Source organism: Euprymna scolopes, chromosome 44 (genome assembly GCF_053919585.1).
Source record: "Euprymna scolopes isolate OS-2025 chromosome 44, ASM5391958v1, whole genome shotgun sequence".
In the NCBI taxonomy this organism is placed as follows: Eukaryota; Metazoa; Mollusca; class Cephalopoda; order Sepiida; family Sepiolidae; genus Euprymna; species Euprymna scolopes.
The window spans coordinates 18143381-18170465 of NC_136525.1; the positions used below are offsets into that span (position 1 = coordinate 18143381).

Below are 27085 nucleotides of genomic sequence, written 5' to 3' on the forward strand. Positions count from 1 at the left end.
ACATAAACAAGTTCTTGATGAGCTGTTCCACTTAAGTTTAAAATTTACCGAATTTCCATTACTAACAATTACTATATTGTCCAACTGACTATTGTACACTCTTAACCCTTATCCTTGAAGGTCTCTGGCTTTGATAAGTGGTTATGCCTATGTAAAAAAAAAAAGGAGAGTTTCTTCTTTTCAAATGTCAGAGATAGCCAAAAACACTTGTGCTTTCTTTCTTCTGGCCAGTTCGGTGGAAACTGTATAATACAACTGGAAGGCAATTCAAGGACTGATTGGGCATGATGAAAAGTGCAAAGGAAATTCCCTCCCTAAACACCCCCTCTCCTTCACACTTGGCTGACTGCCATGCTAAACAGGGAGGCAAAAAGATGACTCATAGGGACAGTTGAGCCCCAAGGGAAAGAAGTGCAGACCCCACCATCCACTTTACTTCACCACTACTTGATGGCTGAGGGGTTAAGAAAAATTCGCAAAGCATTTATTGAATAAAAATTTTTTAAAAATCAGGTTTTATAAAATAAATCAAACTAGTGGGACCTGTGGAAATTCCATAGCAGACTCTTTCATATGTAATGATGCTCTGATATTATTGTAGCTTTTTTGTTAAAACTGCAAAGGTATTTATTTAAACTAGCAGGTATACCTGACATAGCCCGTTCGTAAAATATGCTTAAATATGACATTTTAATTCATACAGATTTTGTATATACTATTATAGAGTCAATTTTCTATCGATTCTTACCTTCTCCTTCTATTATATAAATCTCACCTGTCTGTTAGTGTGTATGTATGTTTGTATGTCTTGTTAAAACTTTCGGCATCCAACCAAAACTGACAAAATTGGTATTGTTTGAAAGATTAGTCTCTAGTAACTAGTGGGACCTGTGGAAATTCCACAGCAGACGCTTTCATATGTAATTGATATTGATGTTGGCATTCTGTGGATGTTCGGTGTAAATTGAGATGCCCTGATATTATTGTAGCTCTTTTGTTAAAACTGCAAATGTATTTATCTAAGCTAGCAGGGATGCCCGGCATAGCTCGGTCATAAAATACGCTTAAATATGATATTTTAATTTATGCAGATTTCGTATATATTATAATTTTCTATAGATTCTTATATATTATAAAGTTGTGATTTAAAAAATAAAAAAATATATCCATTCAGCTTGAATCGAAACCGAAACCCAAACTTATGAAGAATTCTTGGTAAAATTATTTATGCATAACAATTAAATGACATTTACTCAGAAGAAAAAACATGTAAGCATGACACACAAAATAACACAACGCGCTATCGTATTAATATATACATTTAAAAATTATCTATGCAGGTAGTTTTTGTATTTTGCCTGAAGTAAGTAAAGTGATCATTATATGAAAATGAATAACGTTTTTTTTTTTTTTTTTCAAACAAACTTTTTAATGAACACTAAACAGTCTCTTTGAAAAAAAAAACATTTTGAAAGTTGTAATATATGAGATGCCTTCAATAAATTTCCAAACTTTTTTTTCGTACAGGCATTTAAAATTGTCGTAGACTCTTGAAAATTCAGTATGTTATTGCTATGCATCTTATGAGATGACTGACCAATTTTTATGAGTCCAAGTTCAAAGAAGCAGCTACAATAGGAATTGGAATACATCCTACTAAAGCCTGATCATCGCAGCTGGTGAATTAAAAAAAAAAAGAAGCAATCTGGACATAAGGACACTTAAGAAGAACGGTATGCAATTAAATTCTGTTTCAAATTTTGAAAAAATGCCACAGAAACGTATGGAATGCTTCAGACTGCTTTTGGACCATCTTGCATGAATCGAGCATCAGTTTTTGAGATTGAATTGTCTCTCTATTCTGCACTCTTCAACATGAAACTAAAAAAGTTGTTCCATGACACTAATGTGCCAGTGCCCTTTTTTGTCCTACTGAGATCCCGCGCCCGTTTAGAGATCGATCTGCTTGTTTTCAATATTGAACAAATCGTAAAACAATACGTGGTCTATTACCTAAAAAGTGTTGGGAGGGTCTTACTAACTAAATCTTTGTTATTTTTTTCTTTCGCCACATCTTGTTTCATGTGTCAGATTCTGTGGCCATAACTGTATGTATTGTGTCTGGATGAGTCCATTTATCCCTGAAATAGGTAGGTTAACTTACACTATAAATTGGCTTCCAAAGTAACCTATGTCTGGTCAAGTCTTTATTTCTTCTTTCTATCATGCCCATTTTTATCACTTCGTCCCATTTTTTCCTTAGCCTTCTTCTGTAAACTGACCCTGCTACCTCAACTGTTTTACATCTACTAACCCAAGTACTCTAATTCATTCTTTCACTGTGACAATAACATCATTTCATGTTACCCTGTGTTATCTCCCCTTTTGTTGTAGGCATTCAGAGAAGCTTGTAGTCAAAAGACAATTCTGAAATATTGGGTGAACAATCGGAAATCGTTTTTCCCTCAAGTGAGTTGAGTTATTCATTGTTTCTTTCTTTTTCTTTCTTTTTTTCTATTTTCGTTTTTCTTCTCTTTTATCTGAGTTGAATTCTTCACCGTTTCTTTCTTTTTTCTTTCTCTTTTTCTATTTTCATTTTCCTTTTTTTTATTTGAGTTACTTTCTTCACTGTGTTTTTCTTTCTTTTCATTTTTTTTCTCCTTTTTGTTTATTTTTTTCTTGGATTCTTTTCCCCTTTATTCCTTTCTTTGTTTTTCTTTCTTTCGTTTCTTCCTCATATTTGTTTCTGATTATTTCTTTTTCTTTCTTTTTTCTCTTCTGTTTTTCTCTTTCTCTTTCTCTTTCCTATTTATTTTCCTTCATTTCTTGAATTTTATTTATTTTCCTTTTTCGTTCTTTTTTATTTTCTAATTTGCTTTTTGGTTTCTTTTATTTATTTTCTTTTTTTCTTTTCCTTGTATTTCGTTAATTACATTTTATTTTCGACTTTTACTTTTTCTTTTCTCTTCTTTGTTATTCATTTTGTCTTTTTTTCGTTTCTTTCTATACTTTCTGCTTTTTCTTTTCTTTAATTGTTTCTTTTTCTTTTTTATTTCGTTTCTCTTTTTTATTTCCTTATTTTTCATTTTTCGTTTTCTTTTGTGTTTTCTCTTTTCCTTTTTCTCTTTTTCTTTTTTTTTATTCTTTTCTTTTTTATTCTTTTTCTTTTATTTTTTCTTTTATTCTTTTTCTTTTCTTTTTTTCTTTTATTCTTTTTCTTTTTTCTTTTCTTTTTCTTTTTATTTTATTCTTTTCTTTTTCTTTCTTTTATTCTTTTTCTTTTTCATTTTCTTTTTCTTTTTATTCTTTTTTTATTTTTTCTTTTATTCTTTTAATTCTTTTTCTTTTTATTCTTTTTCTTATTTTATTCTTTTCTTTATTTTTCTTTTTTATTCTTTTTTTATTCTTTTTCTTTTTTCTTTTTCTTTTTTATATTTCTTTTTTCTTTTTCTTTTTTTTTTTATTCTTTTTCTTTTTATTCTTTTTTATTTTTCTCTTATTTTGTTTTTATTCTGTTTCTTTTTCTTTTATTCTTTTTCTTTTTTCTTTTATTCTTTTTTTTTCTTTCGTTTTCATTCTTTTTCTTTTTATTATTTTTCTTTTTGATTTTTCTTTTTATTCTTTTTTATTCTTTTTCTTTTTATTCTTTTTACTTTTTTATTCTTTTTCTTTTTATTTTTATTTCTGTCTTTTCTTTTCCCGTCTTTTCTTTCTTTTTTAATTTACTTTCTTTTTTTACCTTTTCCATTTCTTTCGTTTTTTTTATTTCTTTTCTTTCCTTATTTTTCTTTTCCTTTCTTTTTTTTCTTTTTATTTTTCGTCATTCTTTTCTTTTTGTCTTACCGTTTCCTTTTCATTTATTTTTCCAATTTTCGTTAATTTCTTTTTATTTTTATTTTTTGCATTTTCTCTTTTTCTTTGTTTTTCATTTATTTTACTTTTCCTTTCTTAATTTTCTCATTCATTTCCCTTTTCTTCCTTTTTCATTTTTCTTTTCATTTTCTTTTTTTCAGTTTCTTTTTCTTTTTTTCTTTCTTTTCGTTTTTCTTTTTGTTTCGTTTTTATCTTTTTCTTTTATTCCTTTTATTCTTTTCATTTTTTCCCTTTTTTATCATTTTTTGTTTTTTTTATTTTCTTTTTCGCTTCTTTGTTTCTTTTCTTCCCTCTGTAATTGAAACTTGACAATCAATTAGTAATCTCTTCTTAAGAAGAAAAACTTTTTCTTATTCATTTCCCTTTTTTATTTTCCTTTTCTTTCATTTTTTCTTCATTTTCCTTTTCTTTCTTTTTACCTTTTTACTTTACTTTTTCCTTTCTTGTATTTTTCAACTTTTTTCTTTTCTTTTTATCGTCTTTTTTTAGTTCCTTGTTTTTTCTTTTACCTTTTGTTTTTTTTTCTTTTTATTTCTTTTTCTTTTTTATTTTTTTATTCTTTTGAATTTTTTCTTTCTCTTTTTTTTATTTTATTTTATTTTTTTTTGCTTTTTTGTTTCTTTTCCTTCCGCTCCTATAAAGGAAACTTGACAATCAATTAACAATCTCTTCTTAACAAACTTCAACTTATCATTGAACCAAATCTAAAAAAAAACATTTTATTTTCTGTTCATTGCAGGACAAAATCTATCCAGGAAGGTAAGTTCCTCACTTTATTGAAATGATATTTTATTAGCAGAGTGCTGTTACATTGTGTGGTAGCCAGGAGAAGATGATATAAACGTGTAAATTGTGTCATGTTGTGTAGTATGCCACGGAGATATATTACAGTTCGTATTTGCATAAATGTATCATATTTTATAAGAAGAAGAATATATGCTTCATACCTTTTCTTTATCTAGGAGATATTCTGTCTTCACTCCTGGGCTCTGTGATGAAACATGCAACGATCAACACCATAACCGATTGAGACACCTGTTCTTCCTTCTTTTGTGAAAGCACAGAACAACACTTTATATTTTTAAAATATAAATTTATTTCAGCTGTCTCAGTGGACTTCACAAGGGGTCCGAATTACGTATCTACATACTTGTTCTTTCTGCTCTGCTTCCTGGCTTTGAAGCATGTCTGCTCACTTTCGTGACCAAACTCCAACTCCTTAATTTAATTGTCTTGACCACTTGACCTGTCAATTTTTTTATGTCATCATCAAAAGCACACGTCTCCTAACGTGTGCCCTCTGTTACTTAATAAAAACGCCATTATGAAGTGTTATCTTCCCTTCTTTTATGCAATAAGAACAACCAGTTTCTCATGACTTGCAATGAAAAGTAAGTTCTTTATGACAACCAGCAATGCTCAGCTCAGTAGTTAGACGTCGACAAAGCTCCACAACACTCCCCGAAGCCAGAGTTTGTATTTACTTACCTCTCCATGAGGGCAGAGTTAGACACAAGGTCGGTTTTTAATGCGAGAAAAATCCAGCTACACAAAAAGGAGCACTATGGATAGGAACAAAATAAAAATTGTCTCAGTCATGAAGGATTTCTCCTCCACTGTCTATATATATATATATATATATATATATATATATATATATATATAGACAGTGGAGGAGAAATATATATATATATATATATAGACTTGTATGTAATATACTGAGTTTGTGTAATCCAGTAAATTTTCATATACCAATAAGTTTTAAGCCAAAAATGGTTGACTTAAGGATTAAGCTACAAAATTATCACATTTCATAATTGAGCATTAATATACTGTGTAAGCTTCAAGACTTCAAAAAAGGTGTTGATGGCAACAAAATACACTTTTTGTTGCCATCAACGCCTTTTTTGAATGTCTTGATTTTGCTTACACAGTATATATATAAATATATAATCATGACACTCTGCACTGATGATTTCCGAAAGGATGAAACACTAATGTCTGTAGGTATTAAAAACAATGATTTCAGTAATTATATATATATAATTATTACTATAATTACATTATATATATATATATATACAATGATTTTCAGAATGTGAGAGATTGTATATAATAAATTCCACAGCCAAACAACGTCGCAGCTCACAAGAGCCATGACAGTCAGCGAACCGGAAGTCCAAGACTCGAGTTTCGCCCTCATTTGGGCTCATCAGTTAGACACAACTAACTGTGTCTAACTGATGAGCTTTATGGGTTGGAATCTATCCATCTAAGTCATATCCTTGGCTAGTTTTTTTTACCTTGAACTAGCATTTTTTAGCTCCTTACATCAAGAAGCTTTATGCCTTCTCTGGAGCGATGTCCTTAAAAAAACACTATATATGATTTCTCCCACTGTCTATGTCTAAATCTAAACACAAATCCCATAAACAAAGCTTCTTTCCCAGAACTTCCTGCCTGTGGAACACTGTTCTGCTGGTCTGCTTTCCAGCTGAATACAACATAGTAGCCTTCAAATCCAATGTAAACAAATTCTTGTTGAACCGTCCCCATAAATAATCAAATTCTACCCAATTTACAACATGCACGATTACTGCACTACCACCTTATATTCAGTAACCCTTATCCTTGAATAGCCTTCGGCCCTTAATAAGTGGTGACTCCTAAGTAAAAAAAAAAAAAGGAAAAATACTATGACCACCATAACAAGTAGGTGTCATTATCCACTGAGCAACTACTTATGACAAGTTAACGAAACCACTTGTTTTTGCAATGGATCTTTTGAAGCGTGACAAAACTTCCCTTTCTTTTCTTTTTTTTTATTTTTATTTAATTTTTTTTTTTCCAATTTGGAGTCGTCTGCTTGCTTGCGTGTCTTTTAACGACTCGGTTTCTCTTTGGGTAATCTCACTCTGCATTTTCCGGGGCGGTTTGCATCGTCTGTTGGGCGTTGCCGAGTGAGACTCACGGAAATATGGGATTTAAAATGCAGTAGTACCACACACTTGTAGGATTTTGTGACATATTTCCATTTTATGGATGTCCGGTGTGAATGCAGACCCCACAAAATATTATTGTACCAGCATTAATCAAATTGACATATACTTATCTAACGAATCAGATTTTTTTCCTTTTTACAAAGGTGTCACCATTTATCAAGGCCCGGAGGCCACTCAAGAATAAGAGTTAATGAGTGTACAGTAGTTAATGGGACAATGTCATAGTAATCGTTAGTTGTGGAAATTCAGTAAATTGGATTACTTAAGAGAAGGCTCATCAAGAACTTGTTTACATTGGACTTAAAGACGACCATATTGTAGTCAGCTGAAAAGCAGGGAAATGGGAGAGTTCTACAGGCGTCCAGTTCTAAGAAAGAAACTTTGTTCATGGAATTTACATTTAAGTTTAGGCACAGATAAAGAGTAGAGGAAATTATTGATGATGGTTTAAGCTAGACGAGTGTTTTTTTTGAGGAAGTTTGGCAAGGGAGGACCATAGATTGGAGCTCAGACGAGGATTTTCAATGAAAATAATGTAGTTTCAGAATATGTATCTGGTATAGGGGTATTATGGGATAAGCTGATCTATCCATTTCAGAGAATAAATATAGTTACATCTAAAAATCGATGTATCAATTTATGACAGCTATGATTCCAGAATCATGATGTGCATTTCTGTAACATACTTTTGCTAAAAAGTTTTTTTGTTCACTATACTGCTGTGTTTGTATTGATTATTACCGACCTGCAAAATCTTTGTTGGAATAGTGCTGAACAGTATTCTTTTTTTTATTTTCATCTAAAGATTATTTTCTTTGTATATTAGGTCACCATCACCACCAGTGGATTATGATGAATCTGATGGTGCAGCCCAATCTCATACTCAGATAAATGCAGATATTCCGTTGACCACTTTCAATAGTAAGTCATTTTGAAAGTTTTCAAAAAGGGAATGGTTACTTGAAAGTTACTTTATTTAATGCCACACTAGCACACCACCTGGCGTTGCCCGGTCGTAAAATATGCTTAAATATGATATTTTAATTTATGCAAATTTTTTAGTTATTATTATAAAGCCAATTCTCTATCTATTATTATATTATGCCCAGTATATAGAGTAATCTAATACATAAACGGCTATATGTCTGTCTGTCTGTCTCCATATTTTCAAACTCTATCTCCTCTGAAACTAAAAGTCGCAGAGCAGCGCTAGGGTCCTCAAATGATTGGATTTTTTACGGGCTGTTCTTTTATGGGTCTTTAACCGGTAAAAGTTGTTTTTAAGGGGTCAAAAATGGGTCAAAATTTTTAGAAAATCATTAAACATTTTGTACATTTATCTTAGTTTATTTTTAATTTTTAATCGGTTCATATGCGTGTCATGTTGGTACAGAGGTAACGTCACCAGCTTTTTAATGCTACAAATTCAGTTTAGATTCTAGCTGATAGCACCTAAATACTTTTTTCAGCTTTTTAAATCATGATTATAATAATATATACGAAATCTGAACAAATTAAAATATCATATTTGAGCATATTTTTTGCCCAGGCAAAGCCTTTTTTGTATCTATTTAAAAAGAAAATACAACTTTGTTATATATGGCTTGTGCGATTGCATTTATCTGCAAAAGATCTAGCTAATTTGCATATTCTTTTAAACATTCATTTTAATTAATTCCCTATTAGTTTTCTCAGTTTTCTTATGGGATGATCATTTTAAGTTAACTATTACATGTAATTATATTCATGCAGATCTTCTACATGATTTATACTTGCGTAATATTTGCGTAAAAAGGTTATAGTAAACACAGACCTTTTTCTAGATATATTTATGTATGCTGGGTTTGAATCTCCCAATTGGCAGGAATTGTCACCTCCTACACTGATGATTGCGTAAGCATGAAACACTAGTGTCTGTAGGTATAAAGAATGATGTACACAGTCTGGGAAATAGAAACTAAAAGGCAATCAACTAGCATTTATGCGACGTTCACGGCTTCCGTTCGTTCGAGCACTATGGATTGTCTAATCTATCCGCCCGGATTGTGCATTTATTAGTTACTAGCGAGGGGTACCCGGCGTTGCCCGGGTGTTTGTAGGTGTGTGTGTGAAAAAAAACAGGTGCCCGTGAAAAAAAAACAAAGCCTTGACGACGCGCAATTGGAAAATAGTAAAGTGAGAAAAAAAAACAGGTGCTCGTTTTTGATTGACATGACGGCGATAGGTATTCAGCAGTCAGCATTTTGTGCGGGACAGTTTTTAATGAGGTCAATAAATCGGTTTGTTTGTTTTCAAAAACCCGCTCCCCCGTCTGATATGACGAAGTCGTCAAACGTTCACTGGCTCTGGGCCTGTTGGTATTTATTTTCTCCCCTACCGAGCAAATTAGGCACAAGGCCAATTTTTATTGTGAGGAGTCAAGGGAGGGGGAAGGGAAAAAGGGGACCAGCTCCCGAGAGGAGGGAAATGGGAGCTGGTTAAAGGTCAAGCATGTGGGGTTGCCCTCACATCTGGTCTTTGCTAGTCATAGCTAGTCCTAGCTAGTCATAGCTTGCAGTATCTGTCGGAACAGATGGTATTTATTTGCTCCCCCACCGAGCAAATTAGGCACAAGGCCGATTTTTAATGTGAGGAGTGAAGGGAGGGGGAAGGGAGAAAGGGGACCAGCTCCCGAGAGGTGGGAAATGGGAGCTGGTTAATGGTCAGGCATGTGGGGTTGCCCCCACATCTGGTCTTTGCTAGTCATAGCTAGTCATAGCTAGTCATAGCTTGCAGCATCTGCCGGAACAGATGGTGTTTATTTGCTCCCCCACTGAGCAAATTAGGCACAAGGCCGTTTTTAATGTGAGGTAAAAACCAGCTCCCCTAAAAGTAGGCAAAAAGGGGGCACTCTGGTTACCAAAAATAATAATTGTCCCAGTATAGAGGGTTTCCCCTCTATTGACTGGTACAAATTATCTTAAGTGCAGCATCTGCCGGAACAGATACTACACTTTGATCATGTCACCCAGGGCGCGCGGGCAAGCGGCCTGACGGCCTGTTATTAGTCGAGTTTCGCTTTTTGTTTATACCGAAAACCGAATGTAACGCGTGCCGATGCGGGAAATGTGGAATAATTAACGTTTGAAAGTCAATAAAATTAAATAGACAGGCTAGCTCCGTGGTTAAGTGTGAGATATTACAATTTATAGATGATATAAAAAGTTTTAAGAAGTTGTGAACTGAGCAAGCGCTTCTCTGAAAGAAGCCTTTTGTGGACATCGAGAAAAAGCGTACATACATACATACATACATTTTCGCTTTTATATATATAGATTAATTCCCTTCATTCGTGTGCAATTGTTTGAAGGTAAAAGCTTAACAAATGGAGTCAAAATTGGCTTTGTGACGAGGTTTTTCACCTCCTAAACTGGTTGCATAAGCATAAAACACAAGTATCTGTAGATATAAAAATGATTATTATTTAATTATAAATATATATGCATACGTACATACACACATATATTTATATTTTTATTTGTTTAGATGAGATAAGCCATCGGTATAGACGGTTTCAAACCTGATAATTGGGAACCATTTTAATTCTCAATATCAAGCTCTCTTCAGCCGATCTTTGTAACTCTTCAACTTTTTTACTTAAAAAAAAATAGGTTTTACTTTTGAAATGACCCTCATATATAGATATATATCATCGAAAACACTCTGGAATTATTTTTTGTATTCATTTCATTTCAGAGCCAGTATCGCCCACCAAAATTACAGTACCAAATGATTCAAGTATTCAAAGTGTTGATTCCAAAATCAAGGAACTCGAAAACAAATCACCTGTTCCGAAAAAAGAACCTCTGCCTGTTCCACAGTCACTTCTTAAAGTTGCACCGACTCTCCCTGGACCACCACCACCCCCTGGTCCACCACCTCCCGGTCCTCCACCACCCCCGGGAACTTCTCCGAAACAATCAATCACCCTAAAAGCTCATTGTGATATGAAACTTAAGCATTTCTTCGTACCTAAAATAACCCCAAAAGAGGTAAGCACTTTCTTATGTATTAATCAGTCACCACTTACCATGGCCGAAAGGCGACTCAAGGATATGGTTTAATGAGTTTGTGAGGCAACACTGCAAGGATTAGTAATGATAATAGTGATAATGGTGATTAGACGGTTTGATTATTTAAGAAGAGGGTCCAACAAGAATTTGTTTACATTGGACTTGCATTCAAAAGAAAAAAGCCTAAAATAAAATGGTAATAATTTTTTACAAATTCTTTCAGCCTTCAAAAATAAGGAAAATGTGAGACTAAAATTGTGTTTACATTATCAATGGCTTAAAATAACGTTCCTGTGCAGGGCTTTACATTGCAAGTGAAACAGTCGCATTAGCGAGTGAGTTTTCCAAATGGTGACTAAAAATAATAAAATGCTTATCTTATGGCGATTGTTTGTTTTTTTTTGTTTTTGTTTTTCACAACAATTTTCCAAAATGCACTCCTGAGTGATAAATGTCCTTACAATCTATTTTTTTTTTTTAAATAAAACGAACAAAGTCAAATTATTTAAACAATAAAAGGTTTAATAGAACAAGATATGCTTCTTTTTTTTTTTTAACGAAGGCTGTTTAAAAAAAGTCATCTGAAGAAATTTAAATTTTTATACTTTCAAATCATCACCACTTATCAAGGCCAAGAGGCCACTCGAGGTTAAAGAGTGTACAGTAGAAATTGGACAATATAATAATTGTTAGTAATGGAAATCTGGTAAATTTGTTAACTTATATGGAATGGCTCATCAAAAACTTGTTTACGTTAGACTTGAAGACAACCATATTGTAGTCAGCTGGAAAGTAGGAAAATGGAAGACAATTCTATAGGCGTGCAGTTCTAAGAAAGCTTTGCTCATGGAATCTATGTTTGGGTTTAGGCACAGATAAAGAGTGGGGGAAAATATTGATAGTGTTTTCTGCTAGACGGATGTTTCTTGTGAAAGTTTGGCGAGGGGGGGGGACTATAGATTGGAACTCAGCTGCGCCCTTGCCATGAAAATAACGATAAAGCAGCGACAAATTTGCAACATCTCTTCTCTGTGAAAGAGGTTGCAGGGAAGAGAAAATAACGTCCCCTACGAGGCTACAAAGTCTATTTTGAACTCTATCAAGCCTATCAATTGTAATGAATATGAAAATACACAACTTGATTTGATACTACTTTTGATCTTTATTGTCTTGATTTTGCAAAAATATATAATATATATATATATATATACACACACACACTTTCTATTCATTTTTACATAAGCAGTAATATGTTGCTACACATTCATGAGCATTTTTCGGTCTCTAGTTGCTAGCTAGAAACCTTTTCAGGCGATACAGGTTATACGAAAGCAAAGTCTGCAAATTTTGCCTTCGTGTAACCTGTATCGCGTAGAGTTTGCATTGCATATTACTGCTTATTTAAAAACAAATAGAAAATATCTTGCCCTACTTCGGTATTGAGCACTCTTTTATTAACTTTGTTAAACTTCATTGGTTACTTTGCCTCTGAAAATATTAACCTTGTATATATATATATATATATATATATATATATATATATATATATATTAATGCCAATTAAACAAGCATATATATATATATATATATATATTAATACCAATTAAGCAAGCATATATATATATTAATGCCAATTAAGCAAGCATATATATATATATATTAATGCCAATTAAACAAGCATATATATATATATATATATTTATATATATTAATGCCAATTAAACAAGCATATATATATATAGTAATTTATAAAATATATATGGCGATTAAGCTATATATATATTAATGCCAATTAAACAAGCATATATATATATGTATATATTAATGCCAATTAAACAAGCATATATATATATGTATATATTAATGCCAATTAAACAAGCATATATATATATGTATATATTAATGCCAATTAAACAAGCATATATATATATATTAATGCCAATTAAACAAGCATATATATATATATAGATATATATATAGATATATATATATATATAGTAATTTATAAAATATATATGGCGATTAAGCTATATATATATATATATATATATTAATGCCAATTAAACAAGCATATATATATATATATATATATTAATGCCAATTAAACAAGCATATATATATATATATATATATATATATATTAATGCCAATTAAACAAGCATATATTATATGGAAAAATGCGCGCATGAAAAGTAATATTCTTAAGATTTTATTAAACCTGGAAAAGTAAAGGACAAGAAATTCAACCTGGAAAAGTAAAGAACAAGATATTCTAGTAAAGTAAAAATAAGAATTTTTTAGACTTAAAATATTGCAGCTAAAAATAAAATTTGAATATTGATAAATATTTTATTTATTATTTGCATATGTTGTTGTTTATTGTTGAGTTAGAAAGGGTGTCAGTCGCTGGATTGAACTTATTTCCCCCGTATTATTTGCATATATTTATGTAGTGAAAATTGTTTGAATAAAATTAATTCATTAGTTAGTTAGTTAGTAGATGGAATTAATAATTTTATAATTTACATAAAAATTAATAATTTTATTATATCATATTTAGGATCATTTAATTCTTTTTAACTCAACAATAAACAACAACATATGCAAATAATAAATTAAATATTTATCAATATTCAAATTTTATTTTTAGCTGCAAAGGTCTAAAAAATTCTTATTTTTTACTTTACTAAAATATCTTGTTCTTTACTTTTCCAGGTTGAATTTCTTGTCCTTTACTTTTCCAGGTTTAATAAAATCTTAAGAATATTACTTTTCATGCGCGCATTTTTCCATATAATCCATGATTTTTCCAGGCATTGCTATTGTATTAATATATAAATTTATAATATTTATTAATGATTGTCAAAAATAAATTAGCTCTCAAACACACATTTATGCAATATTTATCATTCAATCATAGTAGTTCCGAGCCAGGGTCTCTACCGAGACTGCGGTTCATGAATTCGTGATCTGTATAGAGCGTAAACTAACAAAAAAGAAGATGGCACTCGGTGTCTTTTTAGATATCGTTGGAGCTTTTGACAACATACCCTTCAATAGTATGTTCCAGTCGCTACGAGAACTCAATGTGCCACCAGTACTCATCCGATGGATTGAGTATATGGTGAGGCACAGAACAGTTCAAGTAGAACTACTGAGGGCAACTGTTAAAAGGGAAGTAGTTAAATGAAACCCCCAAAGTGGGATTTTATCACCTTTACTATGGAACTGTATGCTGAATCCTCTTTTAAAGGAGTTTAAAAATAGGAATATTTATGCCCAGGCTGCTGCTGATGACATCGCAGAGCTGGTCGCGGGTTCAAAAGCATATTTGGTCAGACGCATTGCCAAAATGGGACTACATTTTTCATCAAATGTGATAACGAAAAATTTGAGTTCATTCAAAGAATATGTATATCATAGAATTCACTAATATTTTTAATCAATAAATTCACCATTTTTTGCTATAAAATCATAAGGAGAGTTAAAAAAAAATTAGTTATTAAAAAAAAAGTTCGGTTTTTAATTATAAAAAAAAACGATACACGGGATTGAACCTAAAATCTTTCCACCAACCCCCGGTACTCTAACCGTTACACTAACATGTCATATTGGCAAAATCGCAGTAAAAAATATTTATATACAAAAAAAGTTATGCAAAATAAAAAAAAAAGCGTTAGTCACTTATGTACTTACTCTCCTGTTTGTGAACCCACATATTTTGTGGTAACTTTTTTTCTACTGAACCAATTTTCGAAATTTTTTTTTCAAAATGTAGCTAATGAGGTGTTCTATCCAACTATATAACCTGTTTGAAATTTGGTTGTGAACGGAATTAGTGGTGGGGGTTTTAATGTGTCTCGATTCATTCAATTTTGGACTGAAGCATATATTCAACCACTACCGTGGTTGAATGATATATATATATATATATATATATATATATATATAGTAATTTATAAAATATATATGGCGATTAAGCTATATATATATATTAATGCCACGAGGATGAAGAGTTGTATGTTTTGGTTTCTATTTCAGCTGATGGCACCCAAGTCACCCGAACTTATATGATTAACTTATTTTTTGAACCATCATTCTATTTAGGATTAGTCTTATTATAACTTGAATTTAACCTTTGTAAGAAAACTTAAAAGTGGTACAAAACTATTCTGTTCAATGAATTAATTTTACTTGACCCAAGGGAAATAACTCTTATAGTTCTTTGCATGTAGATATTTTTCTACATATATATATATATATATATATATATATATATATTCTCCTTGCAGGTCAAGAAAACGGTGTGGGCAGAAATTAATGACATCACGGAAAAATTGGATATGAAACTTCTTGAAGACTATTTCATTGAATCCAAACATACTGGAACAATAACCACAGAAGGTGACGTATTATTTTTGCATTAACGAATCACTAATTATCATGGCTCAGAGGCCGCTCGAGGATAAATGTTAATATTCATGTCTCTGGGATGTGTGTATTTCGTGAAAATGTACACAATCCTTGGGCAGTTAATATGATGAAAACTCTTGTATATTTTAGACACAGGTTTATTGGTCATCGATAAAATAGGTGAAATTGGAAGGAATAAAACAAACATTGCTTCAGAGACACATAAATACAAAATTACAGACAAGGAGTAACTAAGGAGTAACCTAAAGAGAGTCATAGATTTGATAAACTTACAGAATAGAAAGCAGCTGACCATAAAAAAGTACTCCTAGAAAGGAAGTAGATACTAAATGGAGGTGCACACTTAATAAGATCTTAAAGAGGGTCATATACTTCGTAAATTCACAGATCAAAAAGTATTTGGACATAAAAAATAGTCTTAGGATAAATTGGTAGAAAGAACAAATCACTTTAGAAATACGTAAATATAAAATGGTGGGGAGCAGGATCTTAAGGAGTGATAGACATCGTAAACTTACAGATTAGAAAGCATTTGGCCATAAGAAAAAAATACTCCTAGAAAGGAAAAAATTGCTACAGAAACAGATGTAAAATGGAGGAGAGCAGGATTTTAAAGATAAACATTGTAAACTTACAGATTAGAAACATTTGCCATAAAATACTCCTAGAAAGGAAAAAATTCTTTTAGAAACACATAGATACAAAATGGAAGGGAGCAGGATCTTAAAGAGTGATAGACATCGCAAATTTACAGATTAGAAAGCATTTGGACATAAAAATACTCCTAGAAGGAGGAAAAATTGCACACATAGAAACAAAATGGAGGTGAAGATTTTAAAGAGTTATAGACTTCGTAAACTTACAGATTACAAAGCATCTGGTAGTAAAAAAACATACTTCTAGAAAGGAAAATATACAAACTATTGTAACACCCAAATTATGAAAGGTTTAGTGGGTGAATGTAATATAAAGCAGGTCGCTTGGAGGAGTGGGGCAGTCTTTTTTTTGCTGTACAGATGGTAAACAGGTGACGTTACAAGACAGATGGTTACTCAGTGCATTGAAATGAGCGAAGGAGGTTCCCATTCTACAGGTTTCATGCACGGTGAGAAGGTAAAGTTCATTTTGATAAAAATAAATAATACTGAAAAAAAATGCTTGCTTTATTCAATTCTACGAGGGTAGTTTCAAAAGTAAAGCTTCCCTTTTTTTAGCTCCAAAAAGTTGAAGAGCTATGAAGACGAAGGTGGTACCATTAAAACTAGCGACCTTTTGTGCTCCAGAATTTATTTTTCTACATATAAGGGGTAATGCCCCTGACTCACTTCCAGTTGTCTGATCTAGCTGAAATTTTGCATGTGCAATGATTTATATCTCTACGGGTTATGTGGCAAATTACAGCTCTGAAATAATTGTGGTTTCTGTTTTACAGGTGTTTGAATGGAGTCAGGTGTGAAATGGAGCCTGTTGAATGTTGAGCAGTGATCCGGTTTTTGTATTTGAAAGGACACACACCACAGGAGACTTTTGATGAAATGAAAAAAAATTATGGTGATAATGGCCTATCATATGACCTTGTAAAACGCTAGCATCGTGAATTCAAACATGGCCAGAAGTCTGTGGAAACAGCTCCCAAACCTAGTCGACCCCCCCTTCTGTCATTGATGGGTGAAATGCATAACTCTGGGTGGTTCCTATGTCCATCAAGTTGAGGCTGTCATTTTGGAAGATAGCACAAGATGTCAAGATTAGTACAGGGTCTGTGGAAACTATCATTCATGACCATTCGCATATGCATAAGGTGTCTGCCAGATGGATTCCCAGGTTGCTAACACCATTCCAGAAGCAAGAACGCGTCAAGTGCTCGAGGATGAATTTGGAGATGTGCCAAGAAGATGAGTCAAAGTTTTTCAAAAGACTGATTACACAGGATGAAATCTGGGCCCATCACTATGATCTAGGGACCAAAGCCCAGTCAATGCAGTGGAAGCACTTGGACTCATCACCTCCAAATAAGGCAAGGGTGCAGCCCTCTGCTGGCAAGGTCATGCTTACAGTCTTCTGGGACCAGGACGGAGTAGTGATCACAGATTTCCTGGTAAAGGGTACCATAATTACAGGAGCCTATTATGCTTTACTTTTGAGGAAATTAAGGGAAGCTATCAAAATCAGGAGGCGGGGCAAGATCAGCAAAGGCACCCTCCTCCTGCAGGACAACACTCCGGTCCACAGCTTGCATGTTGCCAGATCAGAAGCACGGGCGTGTGGTTATGAAATCCTCCCCCATTCTCCCTACTCTCTTGCCCTTGCACCCTCTGACTTTAACTTCTTCCCAGCTATGAAGTTTTTTGAAAGGAAAGTGTTTCCCAGATGATGCAGCCTTGATTTCTGAAGTCACGTCGTGGTTGGAGGACCAAGCTGGGGTGTTCTACAAAAACGGTTTCCAGAGCTGCATCAAACGATGGGTAAAATGCATAACTCTGGGTGGTTCCTATGTAGAGAAAGACTAATAAATGTGCCGATTTCGTTGTTCTACTGCTATGGGAAGTGGGTCAGGGGCATTACTTATTGCACGCCCCTCGTAGTCACCACCATTCTTAATGCATTTTTGCCAGTGATGAACGATGGTTGTGCATGGGTATTCGGAGTCCATTTTGTCATACAATTTCTATTTAGAAAGACATCAGAAATTATGGGAAGGATCACGTGAAGGTTACCAGCATCCCAAGTGAAAGTGATTTTTTTTTTTTTTTTTTTTTTTTTGTTTTTGTGAAACTAACATAGTTCAACTTGGAACACCCACGTTGTGAGTCCGTGTCATTAACCACTAGACCATTTGGATTCTGATTGAGAATTAAGATAGTAATATTAATGATAAAAAATCTCCTTTGCTCTAAATTTGTATATATATATATATTTTTATTTCTTTATTATTTTTTATTTTTTTTTAGCAAAAAGATCTTCATACATGGATCCGAAAAAAACACAAAATGTCTTGATTCTGATGAAATCGGATATTTTTATTCAGACCGTAAAGAAATTACAAGAATTGATCACCTCCATCGAACCACCGGAAGAAAATGAAATCGATATGATACGCACGTTACAAAAGTAAGTATCTTTCTGTAGCTGACCAGCTGGCTAGCTGACTTTGACCTTGTAGTCATTAGCGTTTTGAATAACCCCCCACCCCACGTATTTACATTCAGTAATTGCCCATATTTATCACTATAAAGAGTAAGGTGTGTTTGTGATGTGACTTGGAATATATATATATATATATATATTCATTTTTATGATAACTAAACTTATGAATTCATGGCATGAAAGTTTAATTTCTCTGTTGCAGATATTGACAGTGTGAGATTCTGAGAAAAAAATCCCTGTAATGGACGTGCATCAGAAGCTAGAGATACGTCATTGAATTCCTGGCAAATGCATTGAAAATGGTGATGACTATATAATAGAATAAATTCTGAGGAACAAAAGGTTGCGCGTTTTAATGACATCATCATCATCATCATCATCATCAAAACCACCACCACTATCATCCTCATGTTTAACTTTAGATATTCTCCGTTTTTTTGTTTTTTTTCCTTATTTTCAGATATCAACCGACTGTGGATGAGGTTGAATTGTACCAAAAGCTGATGGGGGAAAATGCGGAACTTAGTAAAGCAGACAAAATCATGTGTACACTGTCTTCAATTCCATGTCTGCGGAAACGGTTGGAACTTGTTCTGAACTTGTGGACATTCGACAGCCAGTATGAAGAATTCATTGAGGTTTGAATTTTCTTTCGAAGATCTATATCCAAAACAGGGCCAGAAACTTGGGGGGAGGGGGGCGCTGTCATAAATTTTGTAGCTGCAGAATTGGGAGTTAAGGAGTTGGAGTAAATTTATTGCTTTAGAAGTTAGAGCCAGGATGGAAGAGTCAGAGTTAAAGTTATTTTCTTTTTTTTTTGTTTATTTATACAAATGTGTTACTTTTTACCAAAGCCAAAATGCCAAAAGAGGATGAAATTTAATGAGATTTGTTAGTGAAATGATGAATAATGCAATAAGAGGATTTGAAAAAAATGGTTCATGTAAAAGAGAGAATTCTGGTGCTTATGTAAATGGTGTTGTTAATCTAGGGGGAGATAACTAGCATTGACTAAGCATATTTTTCAAGAAACAATTTAGAATGCTAAATAATCAATCGAACAATGAAACAATTTTTAGTAACCCCTCCCTCCCCCCGAAAAACTTGTCTCCACACGTGTCAAATGAAGAAACAAAGAGGGAAGAATAAATGAGGAATAGAGAGAGAGAGATGAAGAAAAAGAATGAGAGAGGGGAAAATAAGATAGAGCCAATTCTTTATTGATTATTATATTGTACCAAATGCATATCAAACTGTACAAATTAATACAATTAAAAGTATAAATGTATATTTACACATGTGTAGCGCATACACATTACATCAAACTACACAACCGCTAAATTACAAATTTTCAATTTTGACCCCTTAGCAGCTCTTTTTCTCCAACTAAAAACCAAATTGGTCTTGTTCCACAGGTTTGAATACCCCATATATCAAGTTTCAAGTAGACCAAAAATTGACAGAGTAATCTAGTAGAGAATATGTTTCTCATTGTGAACACATAAGTTATGCATACTTGGTAGTCAGACTGACGTATAACGACACGTTTTATTTGTTCAATTTCTGTTCAATATATTTTCTTTCTACTATTTTTATTCATACATACCTTCCCGCAAGAACTTAATACACAATACATTGTAGTTTACATTGCACTGTAGAGAACCTATTGTTAATTTTATAAAATTATTTTTATATATAACGACCTTCTACTGAATCATGAATTATAAGTTATGTGCACTTGGCAGTCGGACTGGCATATAAACACACTCTTTATTTGCTTTTTTGATCAATATATTTTGCTTCTACTAATTATCTAGTTGTATCTTTCTTCTGGACCCTTACGGTACCACAGCAAGAATATACTACAATATCCAATTTTAAAAAGCAGTCTTGGACAATCATGCAGACTGTATATAAATATATTCTACTTTCTAGTATGCGGCATAGTCATTAGTTTCCTGGTTATTATTTTCATGACTGAAATATTTTCTGGCTCTTCACATGACTTGTCACACTTTGCTAATTTTTTGGCCAAAATAAATTCAACAAAATTTCATTTGTCATTATTTATTGTCAGTTTTTGAAATTTTCAATTCAAAATTACTTTTGTTTTTCAGTATTTGAAACAACTGTCGATGGCTTGTAATGAGATCTTGACTTCCAAGAAATTTCCCAAAGTTTTGGAGTACTTATTGGCCATTTTGAATCTCATGAACACATCTGGTCCATCGGACGTCAGATCTGCAACCCAAGCATTTCACTTGAAATTTCTTTCACAGGTGAGATTTTTTTACACTTCCATCAACATTTGAAATCACTCACACTCTTCATTTGTTGTGTTTGCTTTTTTGTTTATTTTTTTTTTTTTCGCTTAAACTCGGCCCTGTCGGTGGGGCATTAGAATACACCGACTGCCCCCCTGCAGAGGGTAAAAGTTCCTCAATGGAGATCCTGGATATGACCTTAAACTATATCCAGTTGTGAGGCCCCAGCTTGTGGGCTTTGGGGAGTGTGGAGCCACCCTTTAATTACCATTGCTCCCAGGTCGACTCTGACCCGGAGTGGTAGTACCTGTTAGGGTCCCAACTATGGGTTAAATAGAAACCGACGTGAAAACAACAAATATATTCTATTAAAAAAAATTTTCTTCCAAAATCTTTGGATTCGGCATTAAATAACCTGAAAAGGGTTGATATGCCATAAAAAAAAAAAATATCCAACCAACCAATCCATTTCAACTAAGTTGTGTCTTTTTTTATTTGTAATTTTTTTCTGCTGGATCATCTATATGAAACATAGATTTGCTCCACGTATATTACACGGGGATTTTTTTATAAGATTTACAAATTATATTAAAAAATATATTAAGAAATAATGAAAGAGCTTGAAGAATCTAAAAGATATATATAAAAGTGTGTTAGTTTGCATTTGTGTGTGTGTTTGTGTGTGTGTTTGTATGTCTGTCAAAAACTTTTGACATACATATCGAACCATGCCAAAATTGGTATCATTAGAAAGATCAATCTCTCAAATGCAAAATATGTAGCACTTGCCTAGCTTAAACCACTATCAATAATTTCCCTCTCTCTTTATCTGTGCCTAAACCTAAACGTGGATTCCATGAACAAAGCTTCTTTCTTAGAAATTATGGAAAGTAAAAGTTTCAGCTGACTATAAAAGGGTCATTTTCAAGTCCAGTGTAAACAAATTCTTGTTGAACCATCCTCTTAAATAATGAATTTCTACAGAATTTCAACTATTACCATTTTTCATGGTGAGTCACCTATTAGCCCTTATCCTTGAGTAAACTCTGGACCGTGATAAACAGTAAGTCTCCCTGTATAAAAAAAGGAAATCTCAAGGCAGGAGTGGTCAATTTCCAGGTAGTTAACTGGGAGTGGCTGAGTAAATGAATCATTTTCCATTGATTAGTCACTTTGCGACAAAGACCAGGCATTTAGGATTTCCAGTCAAAGTTGATATATTAAGTAGTCAGAGTTATTCCAAACTGTTACACAAGCTACAACTGTGAAACTCTGTTCTGTTTCCTTGCTTTCTAGCTGACTACAATATGGTCGTCTTCAAGTCCAATGTAAACAAATTCTTGATGAGCTATCGCCTTAAGTAATCCAATTTATCAAGTTTACAATACTAACGATTACTACAATATTGTTCCAATGACTACTGTATACTCATTAACCCTTATCCTCAAGTGGCTTGCAGATCTTCATAAGAGGTGACTCTTTTATAAAAACACACACACACACACGGAATATAACTGATATTTATAGATTGTATCAGAGTTTGTGTTTTTTTAATTATTTTTGGCAATGGGATAGGGATGCTGAGCATTGTAACTGTATCCCTAGTAATTACTGCCCTCCACAGTTGTTGTTGTCTGACCACGTTTTGGGCAACTAATATTCTGGTCTGCTTGGGTAGGATTGAAACCGCTATCTTCTTGCAATCCTCACCTGGAACCGTAGAGACTCAATGTGTCTATCGACAGCACCATGGCTCAGAAGATGAACATTGAAACCACTATCTTCAGACAATGTTCACCTGAATTTTCTTTTCAGTTGGGTTTTTATATACTTGTAAACTAGTGATCGCATTCTCGGCAATCACTAATGTGAGAGACAACACAGCCAGAACGAGAACAAGATGAAGGAGAATATAACCACAGCAAACAGCATTTGGGGTCAGCGATTGTCGAGAGAGGCATGACATAGTTCATTTTGTTTATTCCAGTTCTTTGTTTTATCTCTCATCAGCTAAAAACCATTCATTCCAGTTCTTTGCTTTATCTCTCATCAGCTAAAAACCATTCATTCCAGTTCTTTGCTTTATCTCTCATCAGCTAAAAACCATTCATTCCAGTTCTTTGCTTTATCTCTCATCTCATCAGCTAAAAAACATTCAGAATGCACGTGGCTTCAATCTAATGAACATGCTGGTGAAGCAACTAAAGAAAAACAGTCCCGAACTTCTCAATTTCCACAAGGAACTCAGCACTGTCATCGAATGTGAAGATATGTCGGTTAAAGCCGTCCATGCAACAATTGAAGGTGAGTTTTCCCCGGTTCAATTCTATTATACTAGTAGGCTGCCCGGCGTTGCCCGGTTGTAAAATACACATAAATATAATATTTTAATTAATGCAGAATTCTTATTTATTATAAACAGAACTACCGTAGGTATTAAATGTAACGTTAAATTTCTTTAAAAAATGAAGTAAAAAAAATGAAAGAAACTGAGATATGTGCATGCGAGTATTATGTTGTTTTCTAAACAATTCACTTTTTATAAGTACTCTAGCTGAGATCGCAATTAAAACCTAAAGACAGTGAGTCAAGTAAGATAACCATTTGACCAGCTTGCCACAATCTTTCAAAAGTGTTTTTAAACCTACTTATTCTTAACATAAGGAAGCTGTTATGTTTCACAACCGTACATGTGCAGTTGAGAAGCAGTTGACAGACAGATAAAAATCCAATGACCCCCCCCCCCAACAGTTAATTTTTCTGGATGAAAACCGATTAAAAAGTTTTCCACATGTCTGAATACCCTATATACCAAATTACAAGTCTGTAAATCAAAAATTGATAATTGTTTTCACACACACACACACACACACTTTTACAGATATACTAGCAGGCCGCCCGGTGTTGCTCGGTTGTAAACTATACATAGATATTATATTTTAATTCATGTAGAAACTGACACATGTTCACTTCTAATAAGTAGAAAAAAATATTCAGGCTGAGATCGAAACCAAAACTTAAAGACAGTGAGTCAAGTACAATAACCATTAGGCCAGCTTGACACAATCTTTAGAAAATATTTTCAAATTGCACTTATTTTTAACATAATGAATCTGTCCTGTGTACTATTCAAGTATACGCATTCATGGAATAGTTAGCAAACAGATAAAAATTGACCACCGTCGTGTACACCAAGTGTTCAATTTTAACCTCTTAGCAGCATGTATTTTTTTTCCGGCTGAAACCCGATTTAACAGTTTTCCACATGTCTGAACATTGAGTATATAGGTTGAGAAGTGTCCTCACACATATACACGCATTCTCACTTTTATAGATATATAGATTAACAAATCTACACTTCATATTGCAGTCAACATCAACTATAAGAACAAGATAAATATTTGTTTAATTTCAAACGAATGTGTTTAGAAAGCCTGGAACGATCATCCTAACCCTAATCCCAAATTTATTTAAAATTATCATTTTTTATTTAAACGTATTATTTATTTATTTTAAATTATTATTTTTTATTTAAACGTATTATTTATTTAAAATTATTATTTTTTATTTAAACGTATTATTTATTTAAATTATCATTTTTTATTTAAACGTACTATTTATTTATTTAAAATTATTTTTGATTTAAAAGTACTATTTATTTAAAATTATTCATTTAGTTGAAATTATTATTTATTTAAAATTATTCTCTCTGCAGTTCTTAAAAGTGATTTGCAATTAATTCTTAATGATTCAAAGAAAATCAAATCCATGATAAAGAACCCAACGTCCAGCGAGTCGGAATTTTTCGAAAATATTAAGGTAAGTTTCGATTTTTGACATTTCAACAATAAAATATACCTGGCCTGATGATTTCCTGCGTGAATGAAACATATACATTTCTGTATAGCTTACTTGTCATACTACTCAGGTATTGAGCACTGCTGAAGTGACTACTGAATATCTATACACTATATATTATTAGCAGAGACGCGATGTTTCCTGGGATTGAATTTGGATCAACAAAATTTCTAATACATTTATTTTTATTTTATTAGCGATGGAGGGAGGGGGGCGTCATTGCCCGGTTGCAAAATACGCTTAAATATTATATTTTAATTTGTCCAGATTTTGTATATATTATAGAGTCGTGATTTCAAAAGCAAAAAAAAAAAAAGAAGAAACTATTAGAGTAGAATGCTTTTTTTATTTTTTACAGGGGGGGTCACCACTTATCAAGGCCCGAAGGCCACTCAGGGATAAGGGTTATTGTGTGTACAGTAATCAATGAGATAGTATTGTAGTAATCATTAATGTTAGAGATTTAATAGATTAAGGGGGCGGTTTGTCAGGAGTTTGTTTATGTTGGACTTGAAGACATCCAAGTTGTAGTCAGGTGGGAAACAGGTAAGTGGCAGAGAGTTCCACTGGCGTGCAGTTCTAAGAAAGAAGCTTTGCTAACGAAATCTACGTTTGGATTTAGGCACAGATAAAGAGTGGGGAAAATTATTGACAGAAGTTTCAGCCAGACGGGTGTTTCTCGTGAAAGATTGGCGAGGGAGGATGAGAGATTGGAGCTCAGACGAGCACCTGCCATGGAAATAACGATAAAACAAAGACAGGTTCGCAACGTCTCTTCTGTGGGAGAGAGGTTGCAGGGAAGAGAAAAGGGCCCCCCCACTAAACCTCGAAGTCTATTTTGTACTCTGTCAAGGAAGGATAGGCTGCTTTCAGCAGCTCCTGCCCAGATGTGGCAGCAGTACTCCACATCTCGAGACTTCTACAGTGTTAGGGCATGATTTTGTTGCTAAATGAGTTTGTTGGTGCGGTACATCAACAGGGCACAAGTGCACATCTATCAGATCACATTTCACTAAAATACTTGCAAAACAGGCACAGGGATACAACATTGTGGCGATAAGACAGAGGTTGTAGCTTAGGTAACAGTTTGGAATAACTCTGACTACTTAATATATCAACTTTGACTAGAAATCCTAAATGTCTGGTCTTTGTCGCAAAGTGACTAATCAATGGAAAATGATTCATTTACTCAGCCACTCCCAGTTAACTACCTGGAAATTGACCACCTCCTGCCTTGAGAGTTTCCTTTTTTAAACAGGGAGACTTACTGTTTATCAAGGTCCAGAGTCCACTTGAGGATAAGGGCTAATGGGTGAATCACCATGAAAAATGGTAATAGTTGAAATTGGGTAGAAATTCATTATTTAGGAGGATGGTTCAACAAGAATTTGTTTACGTTGGACTTGAAAGTGACCGTTATAATCAGCTGGAATTTTTACTTTCTATAACTTTTTCTTTTGCGTTGAATCTTTTCTTGGCACTCTCTGGTGTTATGGCTTTGTTTCCAGAGGTGGGGGCAGGATACAATCTATAGTATCACAGTTGGTCATGTTTAAGATTGAAATCACGTTTTCTCAATCGAACATACAGATTGAATATCCATTGCTTTTTTTTTTAATTTTGTTTTGTTATTTGTTTTAGGATTTTCATACGAAGCTGCAGAGAAAACTTGATTCAACGGTGACTAAAACGGACAAAATTGAACGGCAATACAGTCAAATATTGGTGAGTTCGCCAAATTAAAATTGTTGCAATTTTTTTGATTAATATCTTTATTTCTTTAAAAAAAATTTTTAACTCCTTTTTTAATTAACAAAATTTTTTTTTATTTCATTTCTAATTTCTTTTAAACATCTTTTTTAATATTTTTATGAAAAATTTTTAAAACTTTTTTTATTTCTTTTTAAATTTCTACTTATTCTTTATTTCTTTAAAAAAACAAAACAAATCTTAACTCCTTTTTGAATTAAAAAAAAAAATTTTTTTTTTAATTTCTGTTCTCTTCGTTATCACTATTTTTTTTTCATTTTATATTTTTAAACCTGACTTTCTTTTTTTTTTTCAGGTTTGGTTTTTTAATTTTTAAAAAGATTCTTTTTAGTTTTATTTTTTTCTAATTTTTTTCTTACTATTTTTTATTCCATATTTAATTTTTTAAAATCTTTTATATTTTTAAGACCGACTCATTCTCTTTTCTTTCCAGGTTTGGTTTGGCTTACACAAAGATACGTCATCGGAAGACATTTTTAAATACTTGACATCTTTTATGCGAGAATTTATTGAAACTAAATCGAAAAACTAACATAAAAGATCTCAAAATATTACTCCTTACATCTGGAGCATATATTCAATTTTAAAGAAATTGTCAGAAATGAGTTTACATTTAATTTTATAATGCTCTCTTTTTAACTTTAATATATATATATATATATATGGGAGTATCAATGCACTAAGA

At 32.8% G+C, this 27085-nt stretch overlaps 1 protein-coding gene across 6 annotated transcripts in view; it reads left to right on the forward strand.

Moving 5' to 3' along the window:
* The window catches only part of LOC145268715 (uncharacterized), a 144221-nt gene extending 117136 nt beyond the window's left edge, over positions 1-27085 (forward strand). For all 6 annotated transcript variants that reach the window (XM_080124258.1, XM_080124260.1, XM_080124262.1 and 3 more), the window contains 12 exons: positions 2395-2469; positions 4613-4632; positions 7702-7796; positions 10611-10906; positions 15220-15331; positions 18313-18472; positions 18969-19146; positions 20626-20787; positions 22917-23076; positions 24488-24591; positions 26272-26355; positions 26834-27085. In XM_080124258.1, the coding sequence (XP_079980384.1) occupies positions 2395-2469; positions 4613-4632; positions 7702-7796; positions 10611-10906; positions 15220-15331; positions 18313-18472; positions 18969-19146; positions 20626-20787; positions 22917-23076; positions 24488-24591; positions 26272-26355; positions 26834-26932 (1545 nt within the window). In that variant the 3' untranslated portion in view covers positions 26933-27085. The remainder of the gene's footprint in view (positions 1-2394; positions 2470-4612; positions 4633-7701; positions 7797-10610; positions 10907-15219; positions 15332-18312; positions 18473-18968; positions 19147-20625; positions 20788-22916; positions 23077-24487; positions 24592-26271; positions 26356-26833) is intronic.